Here is a 15,488-nt window from a genome sequence, read left to right on the forward strand (position 1 = left end):
CCAAACGCCAACTCCTACTCCTAGTTCTTATGTTCTAATCACAGTTGAGAATTTGTTATCATCCCATGCATGTTGAAATATTTCTTTTATTGCAGTAGTGCTCTGAATATTAGATTGGTAAAATTACAACCCTCATACTGAACACTATCATTAAAACTGGAATATGTGCAGTAGTTATGCTCATTCTCACAGACATACACATCACTGCTCCAAGTGTAGACATAGCTGAATACGTAAGCAGAAATCAAAAGTACAAGAGTCACAAATTATATTAAAAGTTTAAAAAAATTAATCCGACACAAAAGTTGGATGGTAAACTTCTACCATGTACCTCATTGGTTCTTTTTTATTAATTGGTGAAATTCAGATGTTACTGACCAGACCAACGGTTCTTGCCTATTTCTAATCTCCCCTCTTCTGGATTCTCTCGCATCACTCTCACATTTAACAATCTCACCTCAGTTAGATTCACTCACCCAACAATATCTCCCCTCTGCTGCTTTCTCGCTGTATTTCACCCTCTCTAGCATGCATAAATCTTTAATAATCTCCCCTCCGCTACTCACTCACTCTCTCATGTACACGTTCAAATCTTCGACAATTCTGCACCCATCCTCCCAATTCCTTCACTCACTCCCACACCTAGTGCCAGGGCCACCTACTCTGCATCTGATGGAATTGGATGAGTGTATGGAAATTTCCTGTTCATGTGATAATTGACAGATCAATAGCCAACAGACAATCTCATGAAGATCACACCCATTTTATTTAAAAGCATCAAGGTACCATTTGCAGGAGATCAGTCTTAAGATGACAGCTGATGTATATGTGTACTGTGATTGGTTATTTAAATCATAACACCCTTACCCCAAATATCTCCCATTCTGTTCTCATTAGTTTTTCCCCATTTGAACTCTAGCATCAACATCTTCTTGAAGAAGAATATTCTGGACATCTACTCCCATGTGTGAGCTTCCCAATACCACCCCAGAATGACTTGGGGGAAGATTTTGCTTTGAGCTTGGCACCTATCCACTCCCCTGGAGGGTTGGTTGCTCCGTCTATTCCTGAAATAACCTGGTAATATTCACCATGCCCTTGAGAAGCACTGTGGCTCATTGGGTGGCACTGCTGCCTCACAGCACCAGAGACCCAGGTTTGATTCCAGCTTGGGCAACTGTCTGTGTGGACTTGGCACATTCTCCCCGTGTCTGTGTGGTTTTCCTCTGGGTGCTCTGGTTTCCTCCCACAATCCAAAGCTGTGCAGGTCAGGTAAATTGGCCATGCTAATTTGCCCATAGCCTTAGGTACATTAGTCAGAGGTAAATGTAGGACAGTTGGTCTGTGTGGGTTACTCTTTGGAGGGTCGGTGTGGACTTGTGGGGTGAAGAGCCTGTTTCCACACTGTAGGGAATTTCATCTATTTTTACTTCGGCCAATCCTTTATCTGGTGGATGAGAAGATACAGGAGCCTATTCTATGGGCCTCTTCCTAATGAAGTTTTAAGAGTCTTCACCTCGGGTCACCATCCCCTACCTCGTCACCTCAGAGCTCTGGTCCCTGTGCTGCCACAGTGTACACCCAGAACCTGTATTTCCTGACAGCTTTCAGGCTGCTCAGACAATCTATGCTTGATTCCTTGCCCTCCAGGTTTTTGACAACGTAATGTCCCATCTTCGCTTCACTGCCAACCTGGAACAGGTGGGCACAGGAGATGGTGAGGGAGGTAGGTTCACAGTCACACTGTCACCTGACTGGGTACATCAGCAAGAATGGTGCAGACTGTAGCAATGGGCTCACTGGATAAGCAACACCACCACCCCAAAGGCTCTCACACAGGGGAGGAGCTGTATAGTTATTCACTGTGTGGGGATAACCAGGACAACATATCACTCAACATTGTCATAGTTCTCCCAGGGCAAACTGCTATCTTCAATGATTATGTTCTCCATTCTGGAGATCAACACTGGCTCAGTGTCCTCTCCAGAGACTTTGTTGGACAGAATTACACTGGTACTGGCTACTCTTGTGCCCTCTGAGCTCTGGGGCTGTGGTTGACTGCTGTCCCTTGTCTTCACAATTCCATATTCATACTCAAAAATGGATGCCCCAGGTATACTCTTCTCAACCAATGAAGAAATCACAAACTTGGGGTCTTGTGAACCTTTGGATCTGAGCAGCACCAAATAGAAATGGACCGCTTCTCTCAATCGTTTCAACACTGATGCTACATCAAACCAGTCCTCACTTGCCTGACTTGTGTCTTTTCGCATTGCCCCATTTGGTTCTGTCTCATTTCGTGGAGCCTTGAGGTATTTGGAGAGTTCCTGAAGATAAACATCTGTCTCCCCCAAAGAGTTAAAGTTGAAGCAAATGACAAATTTAATCATTGGGTCCACCAGGATTGTGTCTAACTGGCTCTGGGTCACAACCTCCACCCCCTCCAGTCTGCTCAGATTCACCCCCACTGTGTTCACTTCCTTCTCCCTCTTCTTCAGCCAAGCGTCCAGTAAGCTGTACTTGAATGGAGATCGTTCTCTCTGCTCTAACATTTCCTCCAAGCTGCTTTCCCCTTTTCTCCCAGCCCGGATGGAGGGCAGTACTTGTGCCAGCCTTTTCTGGAAGAGGGTCTGGAATTCCAGGACCATTCTCTTGAAGGTTTGGAGCTTGTCTTTGATCTCAGAGAAGGCCCTTGCCGCTGGGCTCTTGATTAGATCGTTATACCTCATCTCGATGTCACAGAATTGATCCATGATCCACTGGCACTGATTGACCAGACCGATGCTGACCTCGTGGGCAAGCTGAGCTGCTTTCGAGTCCAGCATCTTCAGAGGGTGCAACCAGACTCTCAGGGGCATTGCATTCTCTCTGTGATCGCCCAGCAGCTTAGGCAGCTTTGAGTAAACCTCAATAGCGTCCTCGTAGTTCACTGGGTTCTTGTCGAGGAAGAAGTCTCCTTGAAAGGTGCAGCAGAATTTCTTCACACGCTTCTTGTCCTCTTCTGACATGTCGACTGAGCCCTGTCCCTTGATTTTGAATGTGGGGATCTTTCTAATCATAACCTCAAGGTTTTCCTGGATATCTTGCACATTGTCAGTGGAGGAATGATCCTGGTCAAACACGAAGAAGGCTTGAGCACCATACAACAAGCCCGTGACAACGTGAGTGGCTGAGCCCTGCTTGAAGACGGAAGGGTAGGTGATGTGCTGGGGTCCCAGTTGGCTCATGGTAAGCTCCTCAAACCGGGTGGTGGCTCGGTATTGGAGGCTAACCCGGGATTGCTGCCTCGAGGTTTTCTTGTTGTTCAGATATTTGGCTGAGCCGCTCACCTTCACCAGTCCCCCCAAAAAGCTGGCCTTGAGGGAGGCTTCCACATCCAAAGAAGACGTTTTGTCCTCGATGGCATCTGAGGAAATGATGGTAAAGTCGGTGCTGGGTTTCACCTGCACGTCAATGTTCTTCTGGAGCTCAACCAAGTCCCACAAAGTGACACCTGAGAGGAAAGGATGAACAGAGAAAGTACAAAAGGGAAGATATCAACAGAGAGGAGGATTAGAACTGTGGGGAATGGGGTGGGAAGCTTAAAAAAGCAGTCAGGACAGCAAAGGTTGGGGACAGGGGGCATTGGGGCATGAGGAAACACTGGCAATCAAGATTAGGGAGAATCCCAAAATATTCTCCAAGTTTGTCAAGGGGAAGACAATATCCAGGTAAAGAGTAGGGACCAAGGGGACAATCTGTGTGTGAAGCCTGAGGACATTGGTAGCATATTAAATGACTACTTCCTGTTAATTCAAGGCTGATTAGCAAAGGGCATAATTTTCAAATGAAAGGCTGGAGGATTTGACGGGATTTAAGAAAAGCCTTTTTTGCCCAGAGAGTGGTAAGGAATCTGAAATGCACTATCTGGGAAGGTAGTTGAAGTGGAAAACCTCACAAACTTTAAAAGGTTTGAGGATAAGCACTTGAAATGTCAGAACATTCAAGGCTCTAAGCTTAGTGTTGGAAAGTGGGATCAGTGTAAATAGTCATATCTTTTTGACCATCCACACTAGATGGGCCAAAAGGCCACTTCAGCAATGTTTACTTCTATGAACAATGGGATTGAAATAGATAGCAGTACAGAGGGAGCACTGCCCAGTCAGAGGATCAGCGTGGAGGGAGCACCATGCAGTTAGAGGGTCAGGAATAAGGGAACGCTGTGCACATACAGGGTAAGCTTTGTGGGAGTGCAGCGCAGTTGGACGGTCAGCGCTGAGAAAGTGCTGTATAGTAAGAAGGTCAGTGCTGAGGCAGCGACACCAAGTTGGAGGATCAGTGCTGAGCAGTCAGAGGGTAGGTGCTGAGGGAGTGCTGCACAGTTGGAGGGTAGGTGCCGAGGGAGTGCTGCAAGTTGGAGGATCAGCACTGAAGGAGCGCTGTACAGTCAGAGAGTAGGTGCCAAGGGAGTGCTATGCAGTTGAAGCCTTGGTGACGAGGGAGTGCTGCAGTCAGAGGGTCAACACTGAGGGAGTGCTGCATAGTTAGTGGGTCAGCGCCAATGCAGTGCTATGTAGTTGGAGGGTCAACACTGTGCAGTTTGACTGTCAGCGCCGAGGGAGCTCTTCACATTTGCTGAGGGAGTTTTGCACTTTTGAAGTTTTATTAATTAGATTTATTGTTCCAGGTGACAATTGAATTATTGTGCTTTATATTATGAACTGTAAGAAAATTACAGCTTGGTTGATCTGCCATTACCTGGGATGATGGTGTCACTGCGTAGATCATATAACATCCCAATCCGGAAAGGTCTGCCAAGTGCTGCCATTTGGAAAATACTATTGCCTCCTTCAGCCATATTGGCTCGTTTGTTCTCGTTGTGTCTAATGAACAGCAGAAACTGAGTCAGATGTACCAGATCAGTGACAATAAGGGCATCAGTTCAGCAAATGGACCCTGACCCACAGCAATAGAGACATACAGCACAGAAACAGACTCTTTGGTCCAACCAGTCCAGGCCAAACATAATCCCAAACTAAACTAGTCCCGCTTGCCTGCTCCTGGCCCAGATCCCTCCATCCCAGGGTCCCTCAGAAAATCCAGCCACCCACGCCACCCAATCTGGGGCCCCTCAACCCAGGTCCACCCAGCCAATCCTGTCCCCCTCCCAATCTGATCTCCAACCCAAGCCACTTGAGACCACCGGATCCCTGACTCACAGCCAATTCATGCCAACTATCCCCTTATCCCCAGCCAATTCAGGTAACAGAGCCCTGACCATCAGCTAATCACGAATTGTTATTTCCTGGAGTGGGAGCAATGTTTTCAGAGCTTCTCCCTTCATCCTCTGATGCCCAATCTTACATTGAATATCAACATATTCAACATTGAGACTCACTTCCTGTGTGAGAATTGGACATTCTGTTCCTTGCGTTAATTAGCAAACTCAAATTGCCAATTTTTCTGTTGCATTCCCAGCTTACATGCGTCAGAAATCCAGTTGTAAGCAAGTTAATAACTCGGCAGATGCTGGTATCTTTTACCAAGTCACCCTTTATTCACACATGAATAATCCTTGACTTCAGAACTGCCTCATGTACAGCCAGAGTGTCAATACCTCAGACATCCACTATGTCAGCCAGGGCTCTCTGATGGGGCTTTTAATCTGATCTACTCAGAACACATTCTAAAACGTCCAGCTGGCTGACCTCATTATAATCATTATGGGCAGCACGGTGGCACAGTGGTTAGCACTGCTGCCTCACAGCACCGGAGATCCGGGTTCAATTCCTGCCTCAGGCGACTGACTGTGTGGAGTTTGCACATTCTCCCCGCATCTGCGTGGGTTTCCTCCGGGTGCTCCGGTTTCCTCCCACAGTCCAAAGATGTGCAGGTCAGGTGAATTGGCCATGTTAAATTGCCCCTAGTGTTAGGTAAAGGGGTAAATGTAGGGGAATGGGTGGGTTGTGCTTCGGCGGGTCGGTGTGGACTTGTTGGGCCGAAGGGCCCGTTTCCACACTAACGTAATCTAATCTAATCTAATCATAACAAAACCCATCACTAAAGTTTCTCAAACTGTGAAGATATTAGAATTTAGAAGAGGAGAACAAGGTTACAGAGTCATAGAGATGTACAGCACAGAAACAGACCCTTCGATCCACCTTGTCCATGCTGACCAAATATCCTAACCTAATCTAGTCTCATTTGCCAGCACTTGGCCCATATCCCTTCAAAACTGTTCTAAACATATACCCATCCAGATGCCTTTTAAATGTTGTAATTACACCAGCCTCCAACAATTCAGGAGAGAAGTTAATTGATGCTGAGTTTCGTTCAGAGGTCAGAATTAAACATTATATATTAATTTCACAAAAGAACAGCCATGAATGTTATCACTCGATGTCTTGTTTATACAGATTTGCTGTTGTTAAAGCAAAGATTCTTAATAATCTTACCCTCCTTGCCTGTCTATTTTCTAGTAGGTAGCAAATGTGTTCTTTAATTCAAAATTACATTTTAGTATAAATGTTTATGTACAAGTTTTAAGGCTATAAACTTTCTCAACATGACCTCCCAACTCCTATACTCAATGCTCTGTTCAACGAAGGAAAGCATACCAAACACCTTCTTCACTATCCTATCTACCTCTAACTCCACTTTGAAGGAACTATGAACCTGTATTCCAAAGTCTCTTTATTCAGCAACACTCCCCAGGACCTTACCATTATGTGTATAAGTCCTGCTCTGATTTGACTTTCCAAAATGCAGCACATCTAAATTGTACTCCATCCGCCACTCCTTTGCCCATTAGCCCATCTGATCGAGACACTGTGGCCATTAGATCCAGTGGGCTTATCCCTATTTCTAGGCCAGAAAGCTTGGATACAAGCCCCACTGGTTACAGAATTGCCTCAAAGCCTGCCTGAACAGGATGTTTCAAACAACATTGTTAAAAATTAGCTTAGACCAGCATCTCCACTGGGAGCAAACAACACTGTAATGATCCCAGTGAGCAAACTGAACAAAACAAATATCCATTTGAAGATCCACCTTTCACCCACAATCAGAAAACCTTCACACACTCTCACCGTCTGGACAAGGCATTTAAAGTAAAACAGAACTTGCTGCCAATATCTTGCCTCATAGTCTTGTTCTCTTTTATTTTTTTTTAAATCAACCTGTTTGCAGATATTATTAAACACCATTGAAATAGGTGGGACTTGAACCTGGGTTTCTCGGGACAGGCATACTAACACTGCACCACAAGAGGGCTCTCAGTCTTCCTTTATAAATTTAGAGTGATCCTTTTCCTACTTGGCCCGTTCCTTTACAATTTGAATTTACAGTGACAGTGTGTGACCACATATCAATCTGCACTTTCTACTTATTTCTCTCAAAGACACTCTCCCAATTCTGTGTTTAATTTTCCATTTTCAAACAGGACGTTAGTGTTTCCTCTTCCCGTATCCAGCAACCCACCAGATTTCACCTCTGGAGTCTCAGGCCCGCTCTTTAATCTCAAATAACACTGAATGTTGGAGGAACTTAGCAGAAGTGCAAACATCTGCAGACAGAGACAGCAGACTTAATGCTTTGAGTCCAGGTGTGATACTGTTTCAAAATAAAACTCGACCTTTGTGGTGCTTCAACTGTCAATTCCTAGTGCCAACATCTTGATCAAAGTCTTTTCATTGTCCTGCTTTTAGAATTATAGAAGTCTGCAGGGCAGAAAAAGGCCCTTCTTCCCATCAATTTTGTGTTGGTCAAAAACAATTCCTTATCGATTATAATCTTGTGCCCTGTACGTCTTGGCATCACAAGTGCACACCTAAATACTTCTTAAATAAGAAGTTTGAAAGTTTCTATCTATAACAGCCTTACAGGCAACAAATTTCAATTTCTCACCAACCTCGAGATGAAAATGTTTTTCCTTCATTGCTCAGACCTTTGAATAAAGCAGTTGGGATTTCATGTTGAGGCTGTACAGGGCATTGGTGAAGCATCTTCTGGAATACCAAGTCCAGTCCTGGTTGCCCTGATACAGGAAGGCTATTATTAAACTAGAGAGGATTTAGAAAACATACACAAGGATGTTGCCTGGATTAGAAGGTTTGAGTTAGAGGGAGAGGTTAAATAGGCTGGGGCTTAGGAGGTCAAGAGGTGACTTTAGAGGTTTATAAAATCATAAGGGGCATAGAAAAGAGGAATGATAGGTGTATTTTCCATAGCATGTGGGAATTTCAAGAATGGGGGCATATTTTTAAGGTGAGAGAAGTAAAATTTTAAAAAGAGATGAGCATTTTCTAAAAAATGCACAGTGGTTCATATGTGGAATAAACTTCCAAAGGAACTGGTGAATACAGGTACAATTACATGGTTTAAAAAAATTTGGATAAGTACATGAGTAAGAAATGCTTGAAGAGATATGGGCCAAGTGCAACTAGGTGGGACTAGTTTAGTTGGGGATTATGATTGGCATGAACTGATTAGACCGAAGGGTCTGTTTCTGTGCTATATGACTCGCATTCCATCTAAACCATCTGACACACTCTGTCATTTATATTATATGCCTTAATTGATCCCTTGAATATGGGGAAAATTTCCTTCCTGTCTCTGCCTCTCATTATTTTATTCATCTCAATCATGTCCCCTCTCAATTTCATTTGTTCTAAAGAAAACAACCTCACTCTGTCCAATCTCTCTTCATAACTGAAATTCTCCAGCCCAGAAAACATCCTGGTAAATCTCCTTTATACCCTCTCCAATGCGATCACATCCCTCCTGAAATGTTGATTCCACAATTGCACACAATATGCTGTCACCAGTATTTTATACTGTTCCAGCATAACCTTTTGGCTCAAAAGCAATCCCTTGACCAGTGAATGCAATATCCAATATACCTTAATTATTCTGTAGCAGTTCTGTAGCACTCCCACCTATCCTGATCCTTAAGTGACTGGTGGAAGTGCATATAAAGGTCCCTCTGATCTCAGTGCTTCCCAGGGGTCCTGTCATCATGTATACTCTTGCCATGTTTATCCTACTGAAGGGATTGCCTCACACTTACTTGGATTCAAATCCATTTCCCGCTGATCAGCCCATCTCACCCGACCATCTATATCCTCCTGGGATGGAAGGCTATCTTCCCCACTATTGGCAACCACACCAATTTTCATATTATCCATGAACTTACTGATCAATCCTCCTACATTCAAGTCAAAATGGTTTATATAGACCAGAAACAGTGAGGGTTCAAATACGTGCCCCAACAAGATCCCACTACCACAGCTTCCAGTTACAGAAACACACCTCAACCATCACCTTTGGCTTCCTGCCACTCAGTCACTTACTTTCACTGTCAGTCTCGCATGCTGGACCTTGTCAAAAGCATCAGTGACCCCAAGTAGTCTACACCAATTGCTCTCATCTACACACCTGGTCATCTGTTTGAAAAATGCAATCAAGTTGGTCAAACATAACCTTCCCTTAATAAACCACATAGACTGTTCTTGATTAATCCCTGCCTCTCTCCAAGTGCAGACTAATTCCTTGATCCAGTATTGCTTCCAAGAGTTTCCCAATCATAGAATTTCTGTCCCCTGTGGTTTCCTAATTTCACCCTCTCTCCCTCCTTGAATACCTTACCAAGTTGGCTGTTTTTAATCAATGCCTGCCTACAGCCAAATGTTAGGGTTCTTGTATATGGTGGGAAAGGTAGAAAGTGACAGTGGTAGTGTCCTTAGCTTTCAGTCAAGTGATTCAGGTTCAAGTCCCACCTGCTCCAGTGGAGTGTATAACACCCCTTTACAGGTTGGTTAGAAAAAACTATCTCCAAGTGTGCTTGGAATGTTTCTTTCTCTCTGAAAAGAAATATCCTAATGACTTAATGAATCTTGCATAAATATTCTGGCAATACTGCTGCACCGAATGTCATGACCTCATCTCAATTTAATATTACTTGTCCCTTCTATCCCAACGTCTTTCGAGATTTTAAGCATTTACTTTATGCCAATTAAATGAGTCTTAGCTTTTACAACTTTCACTTTTGTGTTTTTGCCAGTTTTTAAAAATCAAGGACCAATCAACCTGAAATGCTAGCAGAATGACTCTGGCTCGTTTAATACACACAAACACACACACACACACACTATACATTACTGTGCAAGTGTGGAGAAGTTCCAATGTTGAGATGATTTCTCCCAGGACTGAACTCAGATTTTGGATGATGACTGCTACAGAGGGATAGACAGTAATTGCAAATAACTTGTTGGATTTTCCCAAGCACTGCCTCTTGCCGTGACTGCGTGATCTGATTGGGTGTGTGCTTTTATAAATCCTCTCCAAGCAACATGTGATGTTGGAGTGATAATAATTTTCCTCCAATCATGTTTAAGATACACCCCTCAAATGCACGTGATTTATTTTACTGATTGTTTCCAAAGATTGAATTCTCTGAAGTGGGGAGTGGCCTCTGACTCAAATTATGACACCATCGCACCTTGGGGGCCATGAGGAAATGTTCTGGGAAGGGCACCTGTCTCTTCCTACCTCCCAGCCTGTACACCACAGACAGTGCTCCCCCAGACCCCTCAGATTGTTCACATCCTCAACACTTCAGAAAGCAGCCCTGCTCCTCACTAAGACTGTGCCCACACCCACAACCCTCAGACTGTGATGATGCATATGCACCCCAGTGCCAAATTGAAACCCAAGTCGGAGAATATTACTGGGGATTCTATGCTTAATCCAGTGACCCCTAGTGTGGAAGCAGACCATTTGGCCCATCGGGTCAACACCGAGCCTCTGAAGAGCATCCCACCCAGACCCAGCACCCAACCCGCCTTCATCCTAACTCTGTTACCCTGCATTCGCCACTGCTAACCCACTCGCCTGCTTATCCCTCGACACTATAGGTTATTTTAGCAATACATCTAACTTGCACATTTTTGGACTGTGGAAGAAAACCAGATCACCGGGAGGACCCCACATGGAGAGGGGAAGAATGTGCAAACTCCACACATAGTCTCCCAAGGATTCTCTTGGTCTATGGTGACTTTACGCTGCAAAGGGACACTCACAGCAAGAGAATCTCTCTGCACAATTCAGGTCAGAATCCTGGAGTCAGCCCTAATAGCACTGTGGACTATTCAAGGACTCCTGCAGGAGAAGACAGCTCACACTCACTTTTCACGCAACAATTGAGGAGCGTGATTCCACATGTTAGTCTTCACCAATATTGAATATTTTAGTACAAGGCCACACTGAAAGGTCACAAAACCTGCTCCTTTACCTCTGTTCAAATCTACATAATGCACAAGTAAGGAATGGGTAAAAAATGATGGAGATAGCATTTGGCAGGTGTAAGATTATTTGAGATTGCATCTATTTTATGAATGTATAAGCATTTATTCAAAGGTCTGTTTTAACCAGGATGTAAAGGCTTTCGCAGGGAGTTTGCAAGAGGGCTGAGTTTATTTTTCTCTCTCATTCTTCCTCAGAAACTGCAAGCACCGTGTCTGCACTGTTGATGGGTCAGTACTGAGGGAGTGCTGCATTGTCAGCAGGTCAGTACTGAGAGAGTGCTACACTGTCAGAGGGTCAGTTCTGAGGGAGCACTGTACTGTCGGAGGGTCAATTCTGATCGAGTGTTGCACCATTGGAGGGTCACTACTGAGGAAGTGCTAAATTGTCGGAGGGTCATTTCTGAAAGAGCAGTGTGCTGTCAGCAGTTCAGTTGAGGGAACACCACACTGTCACAGGGTCCGATTTTTAAATTTCAAAATACACTTGATTTATAAATAATCTTTATGTACGCCCACAGTCACTAGAGCAGTCCAGTTCTGTACTGTTTTTGCATTTATAGAGCAAATAACTATTGAATTTGACTTTAACCATAGTCGAACCAACAAACCCGAGGCAATTCATAATGATGCAACTGACTATTTATATATACTGGAGGCACTGGAAGAATCAGATACCTGAACAGACCCTCATTATACTTTGGCAGAAAGACTTCATATGGTGGTCTTTTCCCACTGCTTTGGTGGCAGCTGTCCCAAGCTTTAACACGTCCCTCAGCATGTAGTCCTGTGTCTTAGAAGGTGCCAGTCTGCAACACTCATTCACTGTCAACAACTCGCTCTGGAAGACCAACAAGTTTCAGACAGATCAAAGATCGTCTTTCACCAAGGTATTGGTCCTCCGGGCACAGTAGATGTCTGTCTCGAAGTGTGTCCCGCGGAACAGACCACACAGCACAGAGTCCTGCGTCAAGCAGTTGCCGAGGATGAACTTTGCAAAAATCATGGCATGTTCCTCCAGACTTCCTTTGCAAAGGCACATTCCAGCAGGAGATCTGTACACTTGAGACTACACTAATGATGTTGATGTAGAGCAGTTGGATTCAGTTGCAGATGCCCTCCCCAAAGCCTATTTTGAAAGCACATCCTACACGCACATGTGCTATATCCTGTCAAAGGCACTCTCTGGTCCTGGTACGTGTCCATCCATCTATGCTGTACGTAGGCGATTGTATCCCGAAGGAGTTAGAGGCTCTCTGAGATTGTTCTGCCACGTACAGCACAAGTTTGGTCAAGGTGAGTCACTGATCCCAGAGTAGACCTGACATGGTTGGCGATGACCTTAGACAGGATTTTGTAGTCTGCATTCAGCAGTCAGATTTGTTGCCAATTTATAATTTCCTCCCTCTCCACCTTCTGTGTGTTGGTGAGGCTGATGACACCTTTTCTCATGGATTCATACAGGCTACCTGTCCAAGGCGGACTGTCATGCGCCACCAGCAGGTCCTGGCCAATCAAGTCCTACAGACCTGAATATAACTCTGCCGGTAAGCTGTCGCTTCTGGGAGTTTCTTTTTTTTTGAGGACTTGAGGGTCTTGGTCAGCTCTCCAAAAGTAATCTGATCTCCAGCATCTGCAGTCCTCGCTTTTGCCTAGCTGATTTTAACCTTACTGTGAAGCCTCTTGCAAAGGATGCCTATCGAGAAGAAGTTCTCTTCCCCTCTCTACAAGAATCACAGTGAGTCTCTCTCTCTCTCACTTCAACCCGCAGGTCATCTCCTCTGCATGACCTGCCCTACCTGCCAACCTTCCTTCCTACCTATCCGCTCCATCCTCGTCTCTGACCTATCACCTTCATCTCCACCTCCATCTACCTATTGTACTCTTGGCTACCTTCTCCCCATCCCCAGCCCCTCCCATTCATCTCTCCACCTCGGAGGCTCCCTGCCTTCATTCCTAAGGAAGGGCTTTTTCCTGAAATGTCAATTTTCCTGCTTCTCGGATGCTGCCTGACCTGCTGTGCTTTTCCAGCACCATTCTAATCTAGACTCTGATCTCTATCATCTGCAGTCCCCACTTTTGCCCAGTTGATTTCATCCAGAAGTAATGCCTGGTCCATCCTCTCCCAGGGGCCCCATCTAAGATCTCAGTGATAGAGGATAGGAATGGAAGGCCATGCTGTCTTTGGACGTTGTGCAAGGCAATCAGGTATAAAAGGATTTGCTGATCCTCAGGATGTCATAGTAAGGTGACCTTACCAAGCCATCTTCTTCCATCAGGCTGTTGAGCACAGAGCTCTCCCTGTGCACTATCTGGAAGACTAAATGCAATCCATTTTATCCTGCTCCACAGTATGGACCCTACATTGGAAAACTATCTTGGAGATGAAGAATGAGGCTTGCTGGCTCTCCACCTCCTGGAGATTGTTTGTGACATTGACCCCCTTGTCTGCAGTGGGTGTGAGCTCTACATGCTTTTCTGGAGTTTTCCCCATCTCTTGCTCGCTCTCTCTCTATTCTCAATGGTGTTCAGAAGGCGAAAGAATCTTTTTTGTTTGCCACGATTTTTTCCATCAGCCCAATGCAGACTCAAAGAGGGGCTTCACGGTTCTCTAGCTTATGTAATCCCTGTGAGATCCTTATTTTATGCTTGGTCAGTGTACGTCGTCAAATGCTGCCCTCAAAGCAACAGCGGGGGCGGGGGGGGAGGGGGGGGGGGTGGGGGAAGAGACGGTCAGACATCTCCTGCTGAAAAGTGCCTTTGCAAAGGAAGTCTGGAGAGAGAGAGCTGATCGAGGTCGAACCCGATCAGCTCCGTGACGCAGGACTCTGTGCTCAACAGTCTGTTCTCCCGGACGCTCACTGAGACAAATATCAACTGAGTCTACGGAATTATCAACTTAATGGAAGACGCTCTGCCCAAAACTTGTTTGTCTCCAGAGCAAGGATTTGACCCCAAACATGTGTTGCAAACTGGCACATTCCAAGCTTCAGTACTACATGCTGAGGGACTCACTGAAACTTGGGGAAGCTGCCACCAGAAATGACAACTTTCTGAGGTCTTTCTGCTGAAGTTTTCAGACTATTCGGGTACATCATTTTTAAAATTCATTCACAGGAGTGTTAGAAATGGGGAAAAGTGTTGTTTTTGCAGATATAGCAAAAGCATACAGAAAAAGGGTACAGCAAGAGAACTATGAACTCTGCAGGTATTTAAGGAAGAGTATCTCTACTTTTCAGTGTAAAAGTAGAACATAGAACATAGAACATAGAAGAATACAGTGCAGTACAGGCCCTTCGCCCCTCGATGTTGCGCCGATCCAAACCCACTTAACCTACACTAGCCCACTATCCTCCATATGCCTATCCAATGCCCGCTTAAATGCCCAGAATGAGGGAGAGTCCACCACTGCTACTGGCAGGGCATTCCATGAACTCACGACTCGCTGGGAAACATCTGTCCTATACCTACCCCCCTTAATTTAAAGCTATGCCCCCTTGTAATAGCTGACCCCATACGTGGAAAAAGATTCTCACTGTCGACTCTATCTAAACTCCTAATCATCTTGTACACCTTTATCAAGTCACCCCTAAACCTTCTTTTCTCCAATGAAAACAATCCCAAGTGCCTCAGCCTTTCCTCATACGATCTTCCTACCATACCAGGCAACATCCTGGTAAACCTCCTCTGCACCTGTTCCAGTGCCTCCACATCCTTTCTATAGCATGGCGAACAAAAGTGCACACAATACTCCAGATGCGGCCGCACCAGAGTCTTATACAACTGCAACATGACCTCAGGACTCCGGAACTCAATTCCTCTACCAATAAAAGCCTTCTTCACCGCACTATTTACCTGGGTGGCAACTTTCAAAGATCTGTGTACATGGACACCAAGATCCCTCTGCTCATCCACACTACCAAGTATCCGACCATGAGCCCAGTACCCCATCTTTTTATTACTCTTACCAAAGTGAATCACCTCACACTTAGCTACATTGAACTCCATTTGCCACCTTTCTGCCCAGTTCTGCAGCTTATCTATATCCCGCTGTAACCTGCCACATCCTTCCTCACGGTCTACAACTCCTCCGACTTTCGTATCATCCGCAAACTTGCTCACCCAACCTTCTAACCCCTCCTCCAAGTCATTTATAAAAATGACAAACAGCAATGGTCCCAAAACAGATCCATGCGGAACACCGCTAGT

At 45.0% G+C, this 15,488-nt stretch overlaps 1 protein-coding gene across 4 annotated transcripts in view; it reads right to left on the reverse strand.

Moving 5' to 3' along the window:
- Positions 1 to 1,340: 1,340 nt before the first annotated feature.
- The window catches only part of LOC122544080 (neoverrucotoxin subunit beta-like), a 45,347-nt gene continuing 31,199 nt past the window's right edge, over positions 1,341 to 15,488 (reverse strand). The window contains exons 1-3 of one of the 4 annotated variants that reach the window (XM_043683081.1): positions 10,138 to 10,268; positions 4,738 to 4,862; positions 1,341 to 3,493 (exon numbers count right to left, since the gene is read on the reverse strand). In XM_043683081.1, coding sequence (XP_043539016.1) covers positions 1,890 to 3,493; positions 4,738 to 4,837 — 1,704 coding nt within the window. In that variant the 5' untranslated portion in view covers positions 4,838 to 4,862; positions 10,138 to 10,268 and the 3' untranslated portion in view covers positions 1,341 to 1,889. Of the gene's footprint in view, positions 3,494 to 4,737; positions 4,863 to 7,888; positions 7,908 to 10,132; positions 10,269 to 15,488 lie in introns of those variants that run through there. The other 3 variants (XM_043683082.1, XM_043683084.1, XM_043683083.1) reach the window with 3 other exon arrangements.

Source organism: Chiloscyllium plagiosum, chromosome 46, assembly GCF_004010195.1.
Source record: "Chiloscyllium plagiosum isolate BGI_BamShark_2017 chromosome 46, ASM401019v2, whole genome shotgun sequence".
NCBI lineage: Eukaryota > Metazoa > Chordata > Chondrichthyes > Orectolobiformes > Hemiscylliidae > Chiloscyllium > Chiloscyllium plagiosum.